The sequence below is a fragment of the Camelina sativa genome, chromosome 9 (assembly GCF_030686135.1).
Source record: "Camelina sativa cultivar CO46 ecotype springtype chromosome 9, ASM3068613v1".
Lineage (NCBI taxonomy): Eukaryota > Viridiplantae > Streptophyta > Magnoliopsida > Brassicales > Brassicaceae > Camelina > Camelina sativa.
The window spans coordinates 20,875,696-20,897,524 of NC_141888.1; the positions used below are offsets into that span (position 1 = coordinate 20,875,696).

General features: G+C 41.1%; 1 protein-coding gene and 1 pseudogene across 6 annotated transcripts; one reads left to right on the forward strand and one right to left on the reverse strand.

Moving 5' to 3' along the window:
- Positions 1 to 298: 298 nt before the first annotated feature.
- LOC104711118 (transcription factor LUX-like) lies at positions 299 to 8,623 on the forward strand. 5 transcript variants are annotated; one of them, XM_087465115.1, is made up of 4 exons: positions 362 to 1,608; positions 2,421 to 2,603; positions 3,231 to 3,669; positions 5,240 to 6,241. In XM_087465115.1, the coding sequence occupies exon 1, from the start codon at positions 548 to 550 to the stop codon at positions 1,556 to 1,558; it is 1,011 nt and encodes a 336-aa protein (XP_087321241.1). In that variant the 5' UTR covers positions 362 to 547; the 3' UTR covers positions 1,559 to 1,608; positions 2,421 to 2,603; positions 3,231 to 3,669; positions 5,240 to 6,241. The 5 variants fall into 5 exon arrangements, with proteins under 5 accessions (XP_087321239.1, XP_087321242.1, XP_087321241.1 ...); XM_087465116.1 differs by lacking the exons at positions 3,231 to 3,669; positions 5,240 to 6,241 and adding an exon at positions 7,730 to 8,623 and having other exon boundaries at positions 313 to 1,608; XM_087465114.1 differs by lacking the exon at positions 5,240 to 6,241 and having other exon boundaries at positions 3,231 to 3,915.
- On the reverse strand, positions 6,543 to 8,293 carry LOC109126534 (UDP-glycosyltransferase 76E6-like; annotated as a pseudogene). Its single transcript, XR_015566110.1, has 2 exons — positions 7,792 to 8,293; positions 6,543 to 7,504 (listed from the first exon to the last, which is right to left on the reverse strand). The product of XR_015566110.1 is annotated as a UDP-glycosyltransferase 76E6-like (transcript).
- Positions 8,624 to 21,829: the final 13,206 nt, after the last annotated feature.

Consider the following 21,829-nt stretch of genomic DNA (forward strand, 5'->3'; position numbering starts at 1 on the left):
CGGGCTTTGCCCACTTTTCTCTCCTTCGCCCCACAAATGCAACTTGCTAAGTCGTTTAGTAAATTACTAAAAAATACCCACGAAGATAGCTGACTTGGTCCTTCTCAATCCACGTGACTCCTCCTTTGTGCCTAATTTGGTAATTTCCTTAGTAACTAATCACCTACAACGCGATTACTGTTACAGAACGTGAACTCAAGACGTGTCGTGAAGAGATTCGTCGATTGTAATACACGTGTCAAATGTTCGGTTGTAGAGAGATTTATTAGAAGATCTAAAATATCTTGTTAACTCGTCCACGCTGGCACTAACACAAAGGCCGATTTGGAATTAGATATTACGCTTTTTCACTTATCTTTTTGCTTTCTTTTTTTTCCACTAAAAAGATATTTTTATTTCTCTCTTTTGAATATTTTTTCTTCTCATCGTCCGTCGTCTTCACAAACCAAACTTCTCCACGAAATATCTATCCTTAGCTTTTATCTCCGACGAATCTGAGCTAATCTCTACCTGAATTTCGAGAAATTAGAAAGTAAAAAAAAAAAAAATGGGAGAAGAAGTGAGGATGAGCGATTACGATGTTTCCGGCGACGGAGATAGAGTTCTTGAATGGGAAATGGGATTACCAAGCGACGAGGATTTAGCATCGCTTTCTTACTCTTTGATTCCGGCGAATCTGGCGATGGCGTTTAGTATCACACCGGAGCGGAGCCGTACGGTTCAGGATGTGAATCGCGCATCGGAGACGACGCTCTCGTCTCTACGAAGCGGATCTTCAGGTCCCAACACATCTTCGTCGAACAATAACAGCAACGCGGTGGAGGAGGAGGAAGATCGAGTCGGATCGAGTAGTCCTGGATCGGATTCTAAGAAACAGAAGACATCGGACGGAGATGGAGACGGCGGTGGCGGTGTGGATCCGGATACAGCGATGGTGGCGGAGGAAGGAGATTCAGGAACTGAAGATCTATCTGGGAAAACACTGAAACGACCGCGTTTAGTGTGGACGCCGCAGCTGCACAAGAGATTCGTTGATGTTGTGGCTCACTTAGGGATCAAAAACGCGGTTCCGAAGACGATCATGCAGCTGATGAACGTAGAAGGGCTAACTCGAGAGAACGTTGCGTCTCATCTCCAGAAGTATAGGCTTTACCTTAAACGGATGCAGGGATTGACTAACGAAGGTCCCTCTGCTTCCGATAAGCTCTTCTCTTCAACACCTGTGCCTCCACAGAGCTTTCAAGACATCGGTGGCGGTAACGGTAATGGTAATGGTCAGGGAAATGGATCGGCCGGCCATGTTAGAGTGCCAATTCCGGTACCGTATGGAGGGCAGCCGATGATGCAGATGCCAGTTTATGCACATCATATGGGTATGCAAGGGTATCATCATCAAAATCAAGGTCATGATCCTTACCATCATCATCATCATCATGGAGCTGGTGGTGGTGGTGGATCTGGTGCGTTTGAATCAAATCCTTATATGATGCAACAGAATAAGTTTGGATCCATGGCTTCTTATCCTTCTGTTGGTGGTGGTAGCGCGAATGAGAATTAAAAAAACTGAGTCTACAAGAAGATGGATTCAATGTGGGGAAGAAGAGATAGGTGAGCTTGTTTTTGCTCGTGTTACTCTGATAAATAGTGTCTGTTGAGTACAGTTGGATTCTTACAAGATTTGATCGAAATTTCATCAAGTTTCTGTGTTTTTTTTTTTAACTATTAATGGTATACAATAAAAGTCTTAAAGGCTTTTTTTAATCACTTTGTTTGGTGGTTTTAAGTTTTAACATCATCAACTGAGTAGAATTTGATTGTAAGAGTCTCGTACTTAGTTGAACCTGTTCTTGAGAAGTAGTATTCAAATTGCTCTCATGTGACTTGAGACCTAATGTAAATCCAGATCAGGTTTGATTCATCTATGGAATTATAAACTTGTTCTGCAGATTGTTTCTTGAGAATTTTGTGTATTTAATTCACTCTTCAGAATTAAGTAACTAAACACTGAATGCCTGTGCATGAGATATGCTCTAAACCCAAGAGAGCGATATGTGTAATGTGGCTTGATATTGTTGTTGCTGCACAAGCGTACTTTTATTCTTTGCTTATAGAAAGATAGTTACTAAAGTGTGATAGTTTCAAACTTCCATGTTTATTTTGTTTTGGTATTCCTCATTGGGAAAGTCTTATGATGATTTTTTTTCGATATAGACAAAGATATTACCAGCTTCTAGGTAGAATGAGCATTTATTTATCTGCTTTCAACTACAAAATAGTTAAGTTTATTTCCAATCACAGAATCGTTATCTCTCGTATGTTTTCCCTCAGTTAAATTCCATGTCTTCAGGTAGGTATAAGTTATACTTTTCGAAGTTATCTACGTCTTTACAGGGCTTGATCATATTTGATTGTTGGTACAGGTTTTTGGCTTCTCGTACTTTTTCCACTTTGTCACATCTTCAAAAATTTCTTATCTTACGTCGAGTTTTCCACCCCAAGGAGAGATCGAACAAACATGTTAAAGCAGTCAGTACTCTTGGAGCACCAATGCATACTTGAAGACTTCTTGACAAGTTTCATATACTCGTTTACTTTCTTGTGAGGTAACTCCCTTTTTCTGTAGGCTTCTTGTAAAGATAATTGAAAGAGCGCATCTGGTTCGCATTGTTGTTAATTGTTTATTTCTTTGAGGTGGCGTCAGACACAATCTTTTTACTTTTTATTTACTTTAAATTTTTATAAACCAATCAAATGTTTCTAAAGAGGCCATTTTTAATACAATCATATTCATATGACGACCTTTTCTCTTTACTGATAACCTTACGATTGATTGGAGAGCCACAAACCAATGAAAGTTCCAACCAAAAAGTAGAAAGTGACATTCCAACAAAAGCAAAAGCCTTCTTTTTTTTTCTTTCTGTTTTTCTTGCTGACATAGTGTTATATTGGTTTTAGCCACGTAGGGTTCTAGTTCGAGGTTTAGATAAATATTTTAAGCTTTCTTCGTCTCCAATATAAGATCGTAATCTATTTATCACTTATATAAGATTCTCAGAACATCATACATTTAGTGACGAACCTTATCCTCATATCACTTTTGCCACCCCTTTGATTTATTTCTTATATAGTAGCAAGATTCTTCTAGAACAGAAAGGTGCATTTATTACTTAATATATCCACACAAGTAATTATTCTCTTCAACATATTACATTTTAACGTTATGTGTTCAGTGGCAGATATGGTGAAGTAAAACAGAGACTAATTTCTAATTTGCTTCACAGAGTCCTCATCAAGTGTACAAGCTCTTCTAGCGAGCTCTGTGATGAACCTCCACTTATAACATAGGCTCTAAGCTGCTCTTTCAAACTGACAGCTATCTTCCTCATATCCTCTCCTTCTTCGTCCACCATTAATCTCTTCACAGCTCTCTAGACCACTCCTCTGTCTAGCTCACCCTCCACTTGAATCCCAATTTTCCAAACACACTCCAAGTATCTCGCGTTCACCTTTTGATCACTCGTAGATGGCCAGCAGATCATGGGAACTCCTTCGCTGATGCTTTCTAGTGTTGAGTTCCATCCACAATGGCTCCAAAATCCTCCTATTGCGGGATGAGCAAGTACTTTCTTCTGTGGAGCCCATTTCACAATGTAACCTCTATCTAGAGCTGTCAAAATGGGCGTCCACGTCCATTTTGATCCGTCCAATATTGTCCACTTTTATTTTGGACAAATAGGTGTCCGTGTCTATTAACGTCCGGTCCATTAACGACCATGCCCACTTATGCCCATTTTTTTATGGGCTTTCCATGGATGTCCATTGGACAAAAATATAACAGATTTTGTAAAATGAGAAAAAATTGTGTAATTAGCTTAGAACATAAACATAAAACATAAAAGATGGATCCAAAAGTAATGATAAACATCCAAACACAATGATAAACATCCAAACACAATGATCAACATCCAAAACACAATGATAAACATCCAAAACACAATGATAAACATCTAAAACACAATGATCAACATCCAAAAGCAATAAAGCAAACACAATGACACACATATTTCAAACTCCTTCTCCTTCTCCTTCTCCTTGTCCTTCTTTGCCTTCTTCGAATGGATCAACAATCTCTTCAAAACCTCTAAGCCAATTTCTAGCGCAAATTAGAGCTTGGACATTAGAAGGAAGGAGTGAACTCCGATACTTACTTAAAACTCGGCTTCCAATGCTGAATGATGATTCTGCAGCTACGGTTGTAATAGGGATGCTAAGGATGTCACAAGCCATAGAAGACAGTTCTTGAAAACGGTTTGCATTGTCCTTCCAATACTTCAAAATATCCAAGCTCTTAAATGCTAGTTCATCCAAGTACTTGTCTAATGCTGACTTACCATTAGCACCAATTGTTTGGGAGATGTAAGCATAAAAGCCCTGAAATTATGATTCAAAACTGAAACAGCTCAAAACACAATCGATACAAAAACAAAGTAATTTGAACAGAATACTTACATCATATCCAGCACCAACTGTTTTGTTTGACTTTGAACTTCCAGCTGCTGTTTTTGTCGGGTTCTTCTTATAAACATCAAAAAGCTTCTTCAGCTTCTTACGCAAGTGATCCACCCTTGCTTTACTAGTTGACGCATCAAGAGTATTGAAGCAGTACTCTATATAAGTAAACTTCAATCTAGGATCAAAGACAGCAGCTAAAGCAAGTACGTCACTGTAATCCTCCCAATACTTGTCAAATTTCTCCTTCATCTCTTTCACCATCTCACAAATCACATCGTCATAAGAGTACTCTTGAGCTTTCAGCCAAGTTTCAATTTTCCATACCTAAACCAATGACAAATCAAAGTTAATATTTTGAATACCGAAATCAAAGTTAATACATAAACCAATGACAAATCAAAGTTATTATGTCGATCATACCTGATTGAAATACAAATTGGCAGTTGGATAAGATGAACCAGAGATCAGATTCGTCATCTCTGCAAATGGGGTCAACAGCTCAAAGATCAACTCTGCTCTTGTCCACTCAACATCAGAAGGGAAAGATTGATAACTTGTATCAATCTCTGCAAGATGCCGAAGGGCTTCCTTATAGATGATTGCTCTTGAGAGCATAAGGTGAGTTGAGTTCCACCTAGTTGAAACATCTAAAAGTAGATCACCCTTAGCTTCAATTCCCATTGTTTCCACACAGGTTTGAAAGGATTGTTGTCTAGTCTCATTCGAGACCGTCTTACTAAACTCTTCAGGCAAAGACTCTGTCCATTCTGAACCATGTATCGACCCTGGTCGGATCACCCATAAGAAGTGTTGATTGCTAGCAACTAATCCCAAAGCAGTTTCCATCACCTCTAAGCTTCCTAAGCTTATGTATATCACCGAGTTTACCTTGTGTTTGTTCAACCATTCGATACAGCTATTGTTCTCTTCAAGCAGACTTGTAGTAGCTGAGGCTACCATGTGAAGAGGGCCTATAGGATATACTGGAATTTCTAGCTGTTGTTGCAGAAACGATAGAGATGAGCTCTCTAGACAGCTTGATGTGTTGATTATCACAGTGGAAGCTGTACGTTTGTCAACTGAATTCCTATACAACTCCATTGTGCTTTCTAGTGATGCAAATCGTGAAACCGGAAAGTCTTTATATCTCAGAGGATGAAACTCTGGAACTAGCTCATCCTGTTATCCTTTGGGTTCTGCGGAAAGGTCAAAACCATTGTGATACAACAGTATAGAGACTAGGAAAACCCGAAACAGAGAATTTTAGGGTTCCTTTCCAAATCAGCCAGGTCGTTGTTCGCATAGAGTTTGTCAAATACGGAGCGACAAGCAAAAGCCGTGGCACGTGTTGTGCTGAAAATGACAGTTGGAAGCTTAAATTCCTTGGCTGCAGCTTCAGCAAAGTACATCGTAGATAACACATGAGATCTCATTACTTTGTTGCAGCAGCAACTGACACAAAAGAGTTCTTGAAGCTTACCTGACACTATTTGTTGAGCTTAAGCAGAAACCGTAGTGCTCCGAGATCCTTCAAAGCAGACTCCGGTAAGCTTTCTGGGATAGTGACAAACTGAATATCAGTGAAGTCATCTGAAGGGATTAAGTGATTGAACTTGGTTTGAACAACTGTGATTGAGATGTTAACACATTCTGTCGATTTTACTGTAAAATGTTAACATTTATTTATTATTAAAATGTTAACACATTCTAAGATTTACTTTCCAAAGAAGATATTTAGAGAATTAAATGTTTGTCTTGGTGGTAAGGTTATGTATTTGTTTGGAAAATATGAATTTAACAGGGTATTAATTATGCATTAGATTTAAGAAATAGGCTGCTAATCGGTTGTATAATTCAGATTTGGAGAGAATATAGTAATCTGAGTTTGAGAGATTTTGGTAATAGAATTTAATAGTTGTGGTTGATTTCTCTAATTGTCTTAATTGAGTTTTTTTTTTTAATTATTTAGGGACCAACATTGCAAAATAGAAGTTTAAATAAGTACAAATAAAAAGGTAGAACCCAAAATGTACTTCAAAAATGTATATATAGATAATTATTTAGGGACCAACATTGCAAAATAGAAGTTTAAATAAGTACAAATAAAAAGGTAGAATCCAGAATGTATATATAGATAGATACATGTCGTTCAACATCTTTACATTGTCTTCAAGTACTTGACAAGCTCATCAAAAGCGTTGCATGAGGTACCCCCACTTTTCATAGAGGCTTTGAGCTTCTCTTTTAGAACGAGGGCTCTCTCCTGCATCCTGGCTCCTTCATCGTCCACCATCAACCTTTTCACAGCTCTCTCAACCTCTCCTCTATCCACTTTACTACCTTCCACCTGAAACCCTATTCTCCAAACACTTTCTATATACATTGCGTTCAATTTCTGCTCGCCATGAAAGGGCCTACAAATCATTGGAACTCCTTCTGCTATGCTCTCAAGTATTGAGTTCCATCCACAGTGGCTCCAGAAGCCTCCCACTACAGGATGTCCAAGTACATTAATCTGCGGTACCCATTTCACAATATATCCTCCTCTTTCTGAGACCACCGTACTGAGTTCCTCTGGCAATGACTCGGAGCCATGTCGGATGACCCATAAAAAAGATTGGTTACTATCACACAACCCCCAAGCCATCTCCAAAAGTTCCTTGGTGACCATGTCAAATATGCTTCCCAGGCTTATGTAAATGACTGACTTTGGTTTCTGCTTGTTCAGCCATTCAATGCAGCTCCTGTCCTCTTCAAGTAAGCTAGAAGGTGGGGAAAATGTCATGTGAAGAGGGCCTATAGGGTACATCGGAATTCCAATGTTTTGTTCCGACCATGACAGAGACGAGTTCTCTAGACAGCTCACCGTGTTGATCAGCGGAAGCTGTTCTTTTGTTCGCTACTTTCCTACAGACGTCAAGAACTTGTTCTAGTGGCCCCATTCCTGAAACCGGTAGGTCTTTGTATCGTAATGGATACAAACTTTCCATCACCACAGAGCCGGGCCAAAGTATTTGGGGGTTCCATACAAATTATACAGAATTATAGTCATAATTTTTATAGTCTAAAAACTATAGACTAAAAATAACATTTTTTGAGTATTTAGGGGCCTCATTGTAACCAAAAATTTTGCAAAAAATGTGGAGGCCCCATTGCAATGTTTCAATTTAATGGGGTCAAGTCCGGCTCTGCATCACCATCTGGTCTTGCATTTCAGGATCTACAAAAAAAGACAAACCAAGGTTAAGTGAAACAAATGGTTTCGGGATGGGTTATTAAGCTGGTTTTGGGCACCTTCCATATCGACCAAGAACTTGTCGGCATTGAGTTCGCTTAGTACACGTCGGGAAGCATAATTTGTAGCACTAGTAGTGCTGAAGATGACACTCGGAAGGTTGAAATCCTTAGCTGCTGCTGCACTGAAGTACATGAACTCGTTGTAGATGATACATGCAATATCATTGCCTTGTTGCAGCAACAACTGAGCTATAAAGTCCTTGAAGCTTGCCTCACTGGTTCTGTTGAGCTTCATCCCAAACTCGAGTGGTCCAAGTTTCTCGAATTCAGACTCTGGTAAGCTTTCTTTGATGGTGACAAACTGAAAACCAGGGAAGTGTTGAGAAGAAGAGCTTACTTGATTGAAGTGTCCCTCAACAACTGTAATCGAGAAACCAATGGAGTAAAGGGCTTTCCCAAGTTGCATCATTGGAGTTACATGACCTTGTGCTGGAACTGGAACTGGAACTAACACTACCCTTCTCTCAGCTTCCTTATTCTCCATTGCTTAACTTATTTGGCTATTTCTCTCTCTCTCACTCTCTTGCTCTTTCTATCGTTTCAGGTTTGCATTGCGGAACATCTTTAAATAACTGATCCAACTTACTACTATTATTGAAAATTAATTTGCATGGGCGTTTAGTTAAAGGAAGAGAAAGTGACATTTATTTAACAAGAAAAACGTGCATGTTTCCTTTTTCCTGGTGGAAGCCACCTAAGCTAACTCAATTATTGCATGAGAGTCCAAAGAGTTGATATATACTTATTGGTGCGTGACCATTTTTCACACTTGTTGGATTCTAATTTATAATAAATTTTAAAAACTTCAACATAATCATCAAAAATAAATAAATAAAATTGATAATTAAAATTGCTAGAAAATATTCTATAGTTTTTGTTGATTAGTTTTTTAAAATTTTGTAAAATATTCCGAACAATATCTGTATTTTTGTGATACTTTGCATGACTTTATTTTGTAAAGAAAATATATAAAATCATGAATGAGTAACTCAATAATTGAATTCATTAACAATCCTAGATTCTTTTGTTCTAATTGAATAACACAAAACTTTTAATGACTTTATAAAAGTCTGAATCCAATAACTCAAATTTGTTAAGATTTTAAATGATTTTTTACAAATCACAAACTAATAACACTAAACTTAAGCAGATTTTAACAAAATCTTGATCTAATAACAACAGATTCTGCATAACATTTAAAGTCTTTAAAACTCTATTTAAATCTCAAACCAATAATCCCTATAGTAAATAAATATATATTTTTTAAGAATTGCTAGAGAGTATTCTATAGTTTTGTTGATTAGTTTTCTCAAATTTTGTAAAACTAGGCAATATCCCGTGCTTAAAGCACAAATCACCATTTAAAAAAAAATTATAATAGAATAATAAAAGTTATTGTTGTATTTTTTATTTTGTTTGAGATAATATTTATTTTTAATTATTCTGTAAATCTATATATATTTTTAAATACTAATTATTTTAGAATATAATAGTATTTTATTTTTGACGTATTTTACAGTTTTATATTGTTTGTTTGTTGTATTTGCATCATTATTTTGTGACATATGAAGTAGTAATTTTAATATTACAATTATGTTCAAATAAAATTTATTATTTTATCAGCTATATAAATTTAGTTTTACCAAACCGCCAGTGTAAAAATTAAAACACACATTTTATTTTTACAGATCGAGTAATATATATTTGTTTCTAAAAGTTTAAATCACAACATATGAAGAAAAAAATCTGCATAAATTTAATTATAAGTATTATATGAAAATTCTAAACAATTTGTAAATAAAATAAAAGAAAGATGATAGGAGAATCATAATTTGAAATTTTAACAAAATATTTGAAATCTTGTTATTCAAAATAATTATATTGACTTCTTGGATATAAAATCTTAGTTTTTAAAATTCTGATTTGTTTATATATATTTTTTAAATATTTTGTAATTTTCGTCTATAATTTATTAGAGAGAGAAAATATTTTTTAAAAACTAATAATTATTTAAAATCAATGGCATGACAATGTAAAATTAAAGAAGAAAATAAACTCTATTATATTAGCAGTTATATATATATTTTTTTTCAAGTTCAAATTAGTTTTGATTTGAATAGATTTCTTTTGCTTTTTCAGATTTTTTATATATTTGATCTGTCAGCGTTTTTATTTTAAATTACTTATATTTATTTAATTAATTAATTAATCTTAATTAAATTTGTCTAATGGCAATTGAATGTAACTTTTTACACATTTTAAGGTTAGTTTCATATTTGTACTTTCAATTAATATAGTAGGATGTTCCAAACAATCTCTGTATTTTTGTGATACTTTGCATGACTTTATTTTGTAAAGAAAATGTATAAAATCATGAATCAGTAACACAATAATTAAATTCATTAACAATCTTAGATTCTTTTGTTCTAATTGAATAACACAAAACTTTTAATGACATTATAAAATTCTGAATCCAATAACTCAAATTTGTTAAGATTTTAAATGACTTTTTACAAATCGCAAACTAATAACACTAAACTTTAGCAGAATTTAACAATTGTTTTGGTGTGTTGAAGAGCACAACAAACCAGCTAATGTAACTTTCATTTAAATAAAGAAATTGACAGATAAGTGTCACTTCAATCTCCAAAGAATTTACACAATCTCCGTGCTTTGTGAGTTTGGGTCCTCACCTTCTTTGAATGTACCTCTGAGATTTATTCAAAGAAGTATGTTTCTGATATAAATATGGGAGATTAGAACTTACTTACACCTACTTTACCTCCATCTTCTTTCACTTTAACCTACTTTCTGTTCTTCCTATACTTTCTCAAGTTTTTTGGCTTAGGTGTCTTTAATTTATGGCAAAACTGCTCTTCAAATCTCTTGAACAAATGTCGCTCACGTGTAATGAAACACATCTATTTGTGGGTGTGATGATGAATGTATGGAATGATTAGATATGAAATGAATGGAAGGCAGAGTGTTTCAATTCCCCTTATGCAGTTGTAGTATAAGAGGTGTCAATCCAATCTGAGTGTTTGCAAGCAAGCAGGATGTGCATTTATGTCTAAGTCAAGCCAAATGTGAAGGATGTTTGTCACTAACAACCTAATGATGAAATGTAAAATGCAGAAAGTAAAAGCTACTAGAACTAGATGCTAAATGTAAAGAGAACAGACTAATCAAAGCTATGATGAAACAGGAACTGAAATAGAAGCTATGATAATGCAAATAAAGGACTAATGCAAGACAAGTAATGAACAGAATACTAAGTGAATACTACTGAAATGCAACTAGAATGAAACAGGAATTGAGACAGGACAACTACAAAGCATAAACAAGAATTTTGGGGATGAACTCGAGCAAGCACTCGATCGAGTGTAGATCGAGTGCAGGGTCGAGCTGGACAGAAACGTAAAACAGAGCAATGCAAGTAAAACAGAGCAATACAAAAGCGAATCAAACAACGATCAAACAACAGGATTTAAGCTAGGAAATCAATAAACAAGGAAGGTCTTGAGGAGGGATTCATGGGCTGGACTAATGATTGTGGTTATCTAACTTGGTCAACAAATCTCAAACAACTTGAGCTAATCTCTAGACAATAGTTTCTAAGAACATGTTTAATCCACTCTCATGGCAAAAAACAATCAAGCTCATATATTTCTAGACTTGTTCTCAAAAAGTAAAGAATCTACACAAGCAAACATTAAGCAATATGTCAAATACCAAACAAGACCTCTAATCTCTTAGTAAGCCTAATGATAAACTCTAGATCTAGCCTTATCTATGCTCCTTAGACATTGGTGTGATGCTAAGAGGTTTGAAATCAAACCCTACCCTCTCAGTTATATGATCAGCATTAAGAACATCTAGCCTAGAAGAGATCTACTACAATCAAGCTTGACCAAATCAAACAAACCACAAACACAATCTAGCCTAACCCATCCTAAGATCCTAAACAACTACTCACAAGAACACATGATGAACAACAAAGTCATAAACCCAGAAAATACTGAAACTTGCATCAATATAAAGATAAAGCAAAGATCTATAATATTGGAGAAGGAATCAAACTCGAATTCTCAATATTTTGAAAGTTATGAAACCAACAAAATTGAAGAATCTAGTGTTTTCTCCTTCAAAAGAAGGTACAAGATCTAAGAAAATAAAAGTGCAAAAGGAATAATTCCCATGTAACACCCGCAAACCAATTTTTGGGTATTTTTGGTAGGGGTGTCGATCGACACCTTCTCGTGAGGCATCGATCGACACCAGTTGTGGCCGGTTTGGTCGGTTCAATTTTAATTGTCCGGTTTGCGTGGTTGGTTTAGGGAATCCCTAAATCGAGTGTAAAAGAGGGAAAACGACCCAAGGTCGTGTTTTTGTCAGTATTCGCCGTTTTTGAGAGAAAAACAAAAGAGAGAGTGTTCTTGAGCTTTTGAGAGAGATTGGTGAGATTCCTTGCTGTTCTTGGGAGATCTAAGGCTGGAAAGGAGCAAGAAGCTTGCTAGGAGTGAGGGAATTCGTTCTTGTTGGTCAGAATCTTCTTGTAAGAGGTGAGTGCATGACCATGTCTTATCTAAGCTAAGATCTCTAGATTTCATGTGATTTGGTGCTTATGTGGTTGTTTCTTTGAGTTCTCTATGGTATTTCGTCGCTGTTTTGGCTGGATTTGGCTTCTGGGAATGCATGGAGCGGATTGGAGAAGATTGGAGGCGAGATTCTGAGTTTTTGATCGAAGGAAATCGCTGCTCGGCATTGGTGTCGGTCGACACCAGTTGGGGTGTCGGTCGATACCAACGCGAGGACGGCTCGAGACTTTGGCGAGTGTCGATCGATGTCATGTGGAGGTGTCGGTCGACACAAACTAGGGTTTTCGGGAGTGTCGGGCAGGGTGTCGATCGACACCAGTATGGTGTCGGTCGACACTAGATTGTCAGTGTCGATCGACACCATCTGGTGTCGGTCGACACCCTTCTTTCAGCTACGACGGATTGTTGAGTGCTTTGTATAATGCCTGGTTTGTTCTATTGATTGTTGTTTGTGGCTTGTAGAGATCTTATTGCTTGTGTGTATAGCCCAGTAGATGGGAGGATTGCCTCACTAAGTATTTGTGATAATACTTACGCATCTCAATTGTTGTTTGCGGTGTGCAGGTAAAGGCAAAGTGTGATCATGGAATCAGAGGCAATGAAGAGGAGGATGTTCTAGGGACTCGATTGGATGTTGTCTGGAATTACTAGGTTGCTAGAGTTGAGTCATTATAAATATTGCTAGGTTGCTGGTTCCTTGTTTCTTGTTGTTTGGTATTTGATTATTGTTGATGTTATGGTTATTGGATTTTATTGGAGTATTATTGGATATTTAATTGGTGTTGTTATTTCCGCTGATGATGTGATTGTGGTTAGGTGGCTAGTGGATATGGGACCACTAGTTGTAGTTTTATTTATTATATTATATTTATTATTTATTATTAAAAAAAAAAGGTCGGTCGTTTCATTTTGGTATCAGAGCCCTTACGGTTCTAGGTTTGGGTTCACTAGGTTTCTGTTGTAGATGTTTGGGATTTGCATGCTTGATTGATTATGTGAGTTAGTCAATTGTGTGTGGCATGGAGTCCTAGAACATCCTCTTCGAGCCGAGTGTGTGACTCCACGGTGAGTTTATGTTTCTGTGCTATAATAGAAATTGTTTGCTTAGCCTTCTGTTCATGGTAGTGCAGATGGTTAGAGAGGATGCTGTGGCTGGTCGAGGTCGTGGACGCGTACGTGGTCGCGGACGTGGTCGTGGTAGGGGCAGAGCCCCAGTGGTTAGTGAGACCGAGGACCAGAGTGTGACAGCTGAGGGTGTTGGCGAGTCGCAGGGTGTTCCGGGGGATTCCGTGAGTGTGGCAGGAGGGGGCGGTGTTGATGCTCCAGTGGCCGGTGATGCTAGGGTCCCGGGTGTGGGAGTCCCAGCGGGTGGAGTCCCTGGTACTGGCTTTGCGGCTCTGCTAGCAGAGGTGTTGGCGCGGTTACCACCAGTGGTACCGGCTCAGGCTCAGGTAGTGCCACCAGTGGTGGCGGAGGAGCGGCAGCCAGTGGCTGTGGATGTGGGGGTCCATGCTCGTTATCTCAGCATGTTGACAGAGATGGGTTGGTTGCGTACTGAGCAGTTTTCAGGAGGTGTAGATCCTACTGCTGCGGATGCGTGGAGGACGAGAGTGGAACGTAACTTCCATACTCTGAGATGTCCTGAGGAGTTTTGGGTGGACATAGGGGTCTACTTTTTGAGTGGTGATGCTGAGTTGTGGTGGAGATCTGTGGCTGCTAGGAGGGTGCAGCGGGAGATGACTTGGGCTGACTTCGTTTTGGAGTTCAACCGCAAGTATTTTCCTAGAGAGGCATTGGATCGTTTGGAGGTGCAGTTCCTTCAGTTGTCTCAGGGGACACGGTCAGTGCGGGAGCTGGACTTGGAGTTCAGTCGACTTCTTTGTTATGGAGGTCGGGCTATGGAGCCTGAGGAGGCTCAGATCAGGAGGTTCTTGAGGGCTCTACGTGATGACTTGAGAGTTCACTGTAGAGGGAGGAGTTATGCTACGCGTGCAGAGCTGGTTGAGACTGCAGCAGAGATTGAGGAGGATATCCGGGCACAGTCAGTGGCGGTAGCTCCAGCAGTTCAGCCTGGTAAGGCTCAGCAGCAGGGTGGTTCTAGCAGGGGCGGTAGGCATGCTCAGGGAAGCAAGAGGAAGTGGGAGGCTACGCAGAAGCCGAGTGGTGCGGGTTGCTTTGGTTGTGGGAGCAGGGATCACAGGATTGCTAGTTGTCCCAAGAGGAGTGTTCCGACGGCAGGACCTCGGGTATGTTATCACTGTAGGGAGACAGGGCACATCAGGCCTTTTTGTCCCAAGTTGCAGCCGGCAGCAGTGGCAGCGTTGCAGCAGGTGCAGCCTGGAGGTCAGCAGGTGGCATGGATTGAGCAGGCGCCACGAGTTTACACGACAGCTGAGACTGGTGGAACCAGTGCCGGGGCGATCACAAGTATATTTTCTGGTACTTTAACTTTGTGAATTTTTAGTAGGTTCAGATTGTATATGTTTCCTGTGATTAAGTGTTAGGTTCTCAACACATGAGGTTTGTGTAGGGACCTTGTTGGTGGGCGGGTTTAAGTCCCACGTTATGTTTGATTCTGGAGCTTCGCATAGCTTCATTACTCCGGAGTGTGCAGAGTGTGCGGGGATCAGCGGGGATCCTGGAGAGCGTGCAGGAGTTGTCAGGGTTGCGGGAGGTGAGTTCCTGAGAGTGATTGGACGGGCTAGAGGAATTGATATTCAGATCGCAGGAGAGTCATGGCCAGCGGATTTGCTTATCAGTCCAGTGGAGCTGTATGATGTTATTCTCGGGATGGATTGGATGCATCGGCATATGGTGCATTTGGATTGCTATCAGGGTAGAGTGGAGTTTGAGCGTTCAGGAGGGAAGTTGGTATTCCAGGGTATTAGACCAACTTCAGGGAGTCTCGTGATCTCAGCCATTCAGGCTGGGAAGATGATCGAGAAGGGCCGTGAGGCTTATTTGGTTACTATATCTATGCCAGAGTCAGTGGGGAAGTCTACGGTTAGCGGTATTCCGGTAGTGGAGGAGTTTGAGGATCTGTTTCAGTCTTTGCAGGGATTACCACCATCTCGGTCGGATCCTTTTACCATTGAACTGGAACCGAGGACGACACCGTTATCCAAGGCTCCTTACAGAATGGCTCCAGCAGAGATGGCAGAGCTGAAGAAGCAGCTAGAGGATTTGAGTAAGGGATTCATCCGTCCTAGTGTATCACCGTGGGGAGCGCCGGTGTTGTTTGTGAAGAAGAAGGATAGAAGTTTCAGGTTGTGTATTGATTATCGGGGTTTGAACCGGGTCACTATAAAGAACAAGTATCCTCTTCCTAGGATCGATGAGTTGTTGGATCAGTTGAGGGGTGCTACTTGGTTTTCCAAGGTAGATCTAGCATCGGGTTATCATCAGATACCGATAGATGAGGCAGATGTGAGGAAGACTGCTTTCAGGAGTGAGATATGGGCACTATGAGTTTGTGGTGATGCCTTTTGGATTGACTAACGCGCCAGCAGCGTTTATGAGATTGATGAACAGTGTGTTTCAGGAGTTTCTGGATGTATCTGTCATCATTTTCATCGACAATATCCTGGTTTATTCTAAGAGTCCTGAGGAGCATAGAGTGCATTTGAGAGCAGATATGGAGAAGCTGCAGGAGCAGAAGTTGTTTGCCAAGTTGAGCAAGTGTAGCTTTTGGCAGCGTGAGATGGGTTTTCTGGGTCACATTGTTTCTGCAGAGGGGGTTTCTGTAGATCCAGAGAAGATTCAGGCTATTAGGGATTGGCCTAGACTGCAGAATGCCACAGAGATCAGGAGTTTCCTTGGATTGGCAGGTTACTACAGGAGATTTGTGCAGGGGTTTGCAAGCAGAGCACGTCCTATGACTAAGTTGACAGGCAAGGATGTTCCTTTTGTCTGGTCAGAAGAGTGTGAGGAAGGCTTTGCAAGCCTGAAGGAGATGTTGACTACTGCGCCAGTGTTGGCTTTGCCTGAGCAGGGAGAACCCTATGTGGTTTATACAGATGCATCTAGAGTTGGTTTGGGGTGTGTTCTGATGCATCATGGGAAGGTGATTGCCTATGCTTCGCGGTAGTTGCGGGTGCATGAAGGCAACTATCTTACTCATGATTTGGAGATGGGTGCTGTAGTTTTTGCCCTGAAGATTTGGAGATCTTATCTTTATGGTGCAAAGGTACAGGTGTTCACAGATCATAAGAGCCTGAAGTATATATTCACTCAGCCTGAGTTATATTTGAGACAGAGGCGGTGGATGGAGCTTGTGGCGGATTATGATTTGGAGATAGCCTATCATCCTGGTAAGGCTAACACGGTTGCAGATGCTCTGAGTGGGAAGAGGGTAGCTTCGGCTCAGGAGCAGGAGATGGAGTCTCTGGTAGGGGAGATCAGTGCTTTGAGCTTGTGTGCTGTTTCACAGGAACCGTTGGGTTTTGAAGCAGTAGATAGAGCAGATCTTCTGAGTAGGGTGCGGTTGGCTCAGGAGAAGGATTTGGGGTTGGGGAATGCCTCTAAGGATATGGATTCAGAGTATCAGGTCTCAGATAATGGTACTATCTTGGTGCACGGTCGGGTTTGTGTGCCCAAGGATGAGGAGTTGAGACAGGAGATTCTGAGAGAGGCTCATGTGAGCAAGTTATCCATTCATCCATGAGCGACTAAGATGTACCGTGATCTCAAGGGGTACTATCATTGGGTCGGGATGAAGAAGGATGTAGCGAGTTGGGTTTCGAGGTGTGATGTGTGTCAGCTAGTGAAGGCTGAGCATCAGGTTCCTGGCGGGTTACTGAAGAGTTTACCCATTCCTGAGTGGAAGTGGGATATGATCACCATGGATTTTGTGGTAGGATTGCCAGTGTCACGGACTTTTGATGCTATTTGGGTCATTGTGGACCGGTTGACTAAGTCAGCATATTTTCTGGCCATTAAGAAGACTGATGGAGCAGCGGTCTTGGCTAAGAAGTATGTGAGGGAGATAGTCAGATTGCATGGGGTGCCAGCGAGCATTGTGTCTGACAGAGATTCTAAGTTCACTTCGGTATTCTGGAAGGCATTTCAGGCAGAGATGGGCACTAAGGTGCATATGAGTACAGCTTATCATCCCCAGACAGATGGACAGTCTGAGAGGACGATCCAGACGCTGGAGGATTTGCTGAGGATGTGTGTGTTGGATTGGGGTGGCCATTGGGCAGATCACCTGAACCTGCTAGAGTTTGCTTACAACAACAGTTATCAGGGAAGTATTAAGATGGCTCCTTATGAGGCTTTGTATGGGAGGCCATGTCGTACACCATTATGCTGGACTCAGGTGGGGGAGAGGAGCATGTTTGGTGCTAGTTTTGTTCAGGAGACCTCAGAGAAGATTCGGGTTCTCAAGCTGAACATGAAGGAGGCTCAGGATAGGCAGAGGAGTTATGCTGATAAGAGGAGGAGAGATCTTGAGTTTCAGGTAGGAGACAGAGTGTACCTCAAGATGGCCATGTTGCGGGGTCCGAACAGGTCATTGTCAAAGACTAAGTTGAGTCCGAGGTATATGGGTCCATTCAGAGTGATTGAGCGGGTTGGACCAGTGGCATATAGATTGGAGTTACCTGAGGTTATGCGTGCATTCCATAAGGTTTTCCATGTGTCTATGTTGCGGAAGTGTCTCCGTGAGGGTGAGCAGGTGTTGGCTAAGATTCCTGAGGATCTTCAGCCTAACATGACTGTGGAGACGAGACCAGTGAGGGTTCTCGAGAGGAGGATCAAGGAACTCTGGAAGAAGAAGATTCCTTTGATGAGAGTCCTGTGGGACTGTGATGGTGTTGAGGAGCAGACTTGGGAGCCTGAGGCAAAGATGAAGGCAAGGTTCAAGAAGTGGTATGAGAAGCAAGCCGCGACTTGAGCTTGTTTAGCCTGGTCCCATCTATAATCCGTGGCTGGAGCGGGAATGGAGTATTCCAGTCCATCTCTCTTGTTACTCGGTCGCTTGGGGTGGTTGGTTGTGCGACTCAGTAACAAGATGAGGTGGTGTTTGGGGTACAAAGTTTTCCGTGAGGCAGGGTTGTGAAGGGAAGTTTCCAAAAGTGGGAAGTTTCCAAAAATGGAAAGTGCTAAATATGGAAAGTTTTATGGGAGTTAGAATTTGTCCATTTTAGCGGTGGAGAGCCTTAAAGGGGGCTTGTGTGTGGCCTTAGTGGCGGACTTTTGAGTCAGTGTCCCGTGTGTGGCGATCTTTTTAGACAATGTGTGGTCTTTGTGACGGGCTTTTTAGCCAGAGTGTCTTTGTGACGGTCCTTTTTTGGACATTTGTTTGGCCTTTGTGGCGGGCTGTTTAGCCAGAGTGTCTTTGTAACGGTCCTTCGGGACAGATGGCCTTTGTGGCGGGCTGTTTAGCCAGAGTGTCTTTGTGACGGTCCTTCGGGACAGATGGTCTTTGTGATGGTCCTTCGGGACAGATGGCCTTTGTGGCGGACTGTTTAGCCAGAGTGCCTTGGTGGCGGTCCTCTTTAAGACATTTGGTTGGCCTTGGTGGCAGTCCTCTTTAGGACATTTGTTTGGTCTTGGTGGCGGTCCTCTTTAGGACATTTTGTTTGGCCTTTGTGGCGGCCCTTGTGGCGTGTATATGATCCTTGTGTGGTCATGAGGTATTCCAGTGAGGGAATATGTGGTTGGTAGGACATTGAGATGTTTTTACGCGAACCACGGGAAGGAAACCTGGATATGGATAGGACTCAGACATGTTCAGAATCGTTTGCTCGCGACTCTTGGGGGACTTACGTTCTCCTAGTACTGCCATATTCAGAGACTTTGTGGCTCAGGAGTATGGTTGGTATATCGACTTCGGATGACGATCCGGAGGCGCGCTATAGGGTGGCAACCCGAGAGACGAGTTTGGACTTTTCCTTATATATTATGGCATGCGGGCTTCAGCCTGATGAGGAGCCAACATTTGGCATGCAGACTTAGGTCTGATGAGGAGCCAATAAAAACTCAAGGTTTAGGCCTATGAGTAAAGGAAAGTCCAAAAAGTCAAGAGCAAATGACACCTGGAGCGTGAATCTATCGCCTAGTGGTGACCTTCTGTAGATCGGTCGGAGGAGTGCGGGCCATGGAGACGGTTGCACGGGAGTCCTTGGCTAATGGTTGTTCGAGATTCGAGGACGAATCTAGATTGGTGGGGGAGAATTGTAACACCGCAAACCAATTTTTGGGTATTTTTGGTAAGGGTGTCGATCGACACCTTCTCGTGAGGCATCGATCGACACCAGTTGTGGCCGGTTTGGTCGGTTCAATTTTAATTGTCTGGTTTGCGTGGTTGGTTTAGGGAATCCCTAAATCGAGTGTAAAAGAGGGAAAACGACCCAAGGTCGTGTTTTTGTCAGTATTCGCTGTTTTTGAGAGAAAAACAAAAGAGAGAGTGTTCTTGAGCTTTTGAGAGAGATTGGTGAGATTCCTTGCTGTTCTTGGGAGATCTAAGGCTGGGAAGGAGCTAGAAGCTTGCTAGGAGTGAGGGAATTCGTTCTTGTTGGTTAGAATCTTCTTTTAAGAGGTGAGTGCATGACCATGGCTTATCTAAGCTAAGATCTCTAGATTTTATGTGATTTGGTGCTTATGTGGTTGTTTCTTTGAGTTCTCTATGGTATTTCGTCGCTGTTTTGGCTGGGTTTGGCTTCTGGGAATGCATGGAGCGGATTGGAGAAGATTGGAGGCGAGAATCGGAGTTTTTGATCGAAGGAAATCGCTGCTTGGCATTGGTGTCGGTCGATACCAACGCGAGGACGGCTCGAGACTTTGGCGAGTGTCGATCGATGCCATGTGGAGGTGTCGGTCGACACAAACTAGGGTTTTTGGGAGTGTCGGGCAGGGTGTCGATCGACACCAGTATGGTGTCGGTCGACACCAGATTGTCAGTGTCGATCGACACCCTTCTTTCAGCTACGACGGATTGTTGAGTGCTTTGTATAATGCCTGGTTTGTTCTATTGATTGTTGTTTATGGCTTGTAGAGATCTTATTGCTTGTGTGTATAGCCCAGTAGATGGGAGGATTGCCTCAGTAAGTATTTGTGATAATACTTACGCATCTCAATTGTTGTTTGCGGTGTGCAGGTAAAGGCAAAGTGTGATCGTGGAATCAGAGGCAATGAAGAGGAGGATGTTCTAGGGACTCAATTGGATGTTGTCTGGCATTGCTAGGTTGCTAGAGTTGAGTCATTAGAAACATTGCTAGGTTGCTGGTTCCTTGTTTCTTGTTGTTTGGTATTTGATTATTGTTGATGTTATGGTTATTGGATTTTATTGGAGTATTATTGGATATTTAATTGGTGTTGTTATTTCCGCTGATGAATGTGATTGTGGTTAGGTGGCTAGTGGGTATGGGATCACTAGTTGTAGTTTTATTTATGATATTATATTTATTATTTATTATTAAAAATAAAAAAAGGTCGGTCGTTTCATCCAAAAAGGGTAAAAACTAGGTTTTTGACTATCTAAAAAACTGGACTCTTTGGTGGCTGCAGGGTACAAGCCCTTATATAGAAAAAGTAGTGGAAACCCTAAAAATGCTAAAAGACAAAATAGCTAGGCGGCTCGGCCAACTCGACCTGGTGCTCGGTCGAGTGACCGGTCGAGTTGGCTCCTCTTGTGCTCCTTCCACTCGGTCGAGTCCCTCTCTGCACACGGTCGAGTGTCTTAGAATAGCATTCATCGATTGTTTGTTACAAGGACATATATAGGGAGACTATGAACTAGCCATTAGGCATACAAAGGGAAGGAAAGAAGATATTCTCATGGGATTAGTCTCAATCTTCCTTAATGGTGATAGCGACCTTTCCTTATTTGGTTGACTCGATTTCACTCGTCCCCAAGGTAAACATGTGATCTTTCCTTGAGATATTTGGCTCTTCTCTTTCTTCTAGATCCTTCTCTTCTTATGGGCTTCTTATTGCTAAGGCCTCTCCTTCTTATACCACTCAACCTCGGCCTCATTGCTCCCTTGTACGGACAACCTTCTTATAGTTGTACCAACAGCCTTGATATCAAGTCTCCTAGATCAATACTCCCCCTAAAGCTTAACTAGGTGAAACGGTTAAGCTTGGAATCCCGTAAGCCATCACCTCATTAAAAACCTCAAAATAGAAAACCATATGGGACAAAACTACCTTGAGGGAAAAAGAGTGTGATGGTCACGGGTAGAAGACTTGATCAAGGGTGTGTCAAGTCCACCAGTCCAAGCTTGGGATGAATGTGATCACAAACTTTACGACAGGCGGCCTTGGTGAGAATGTCAGCGAGTTGATCCACGCTTGGTGTATGATATGGGAGTGTGACTCCTTCTACAATCTTCTCTCTAACTTTGTGGCAGTCCAACTCGATGTGTTTGGTTCTTTCATGGAACACCGAGTTTGTGGCTATTTGGATTGCGGCTTCATTG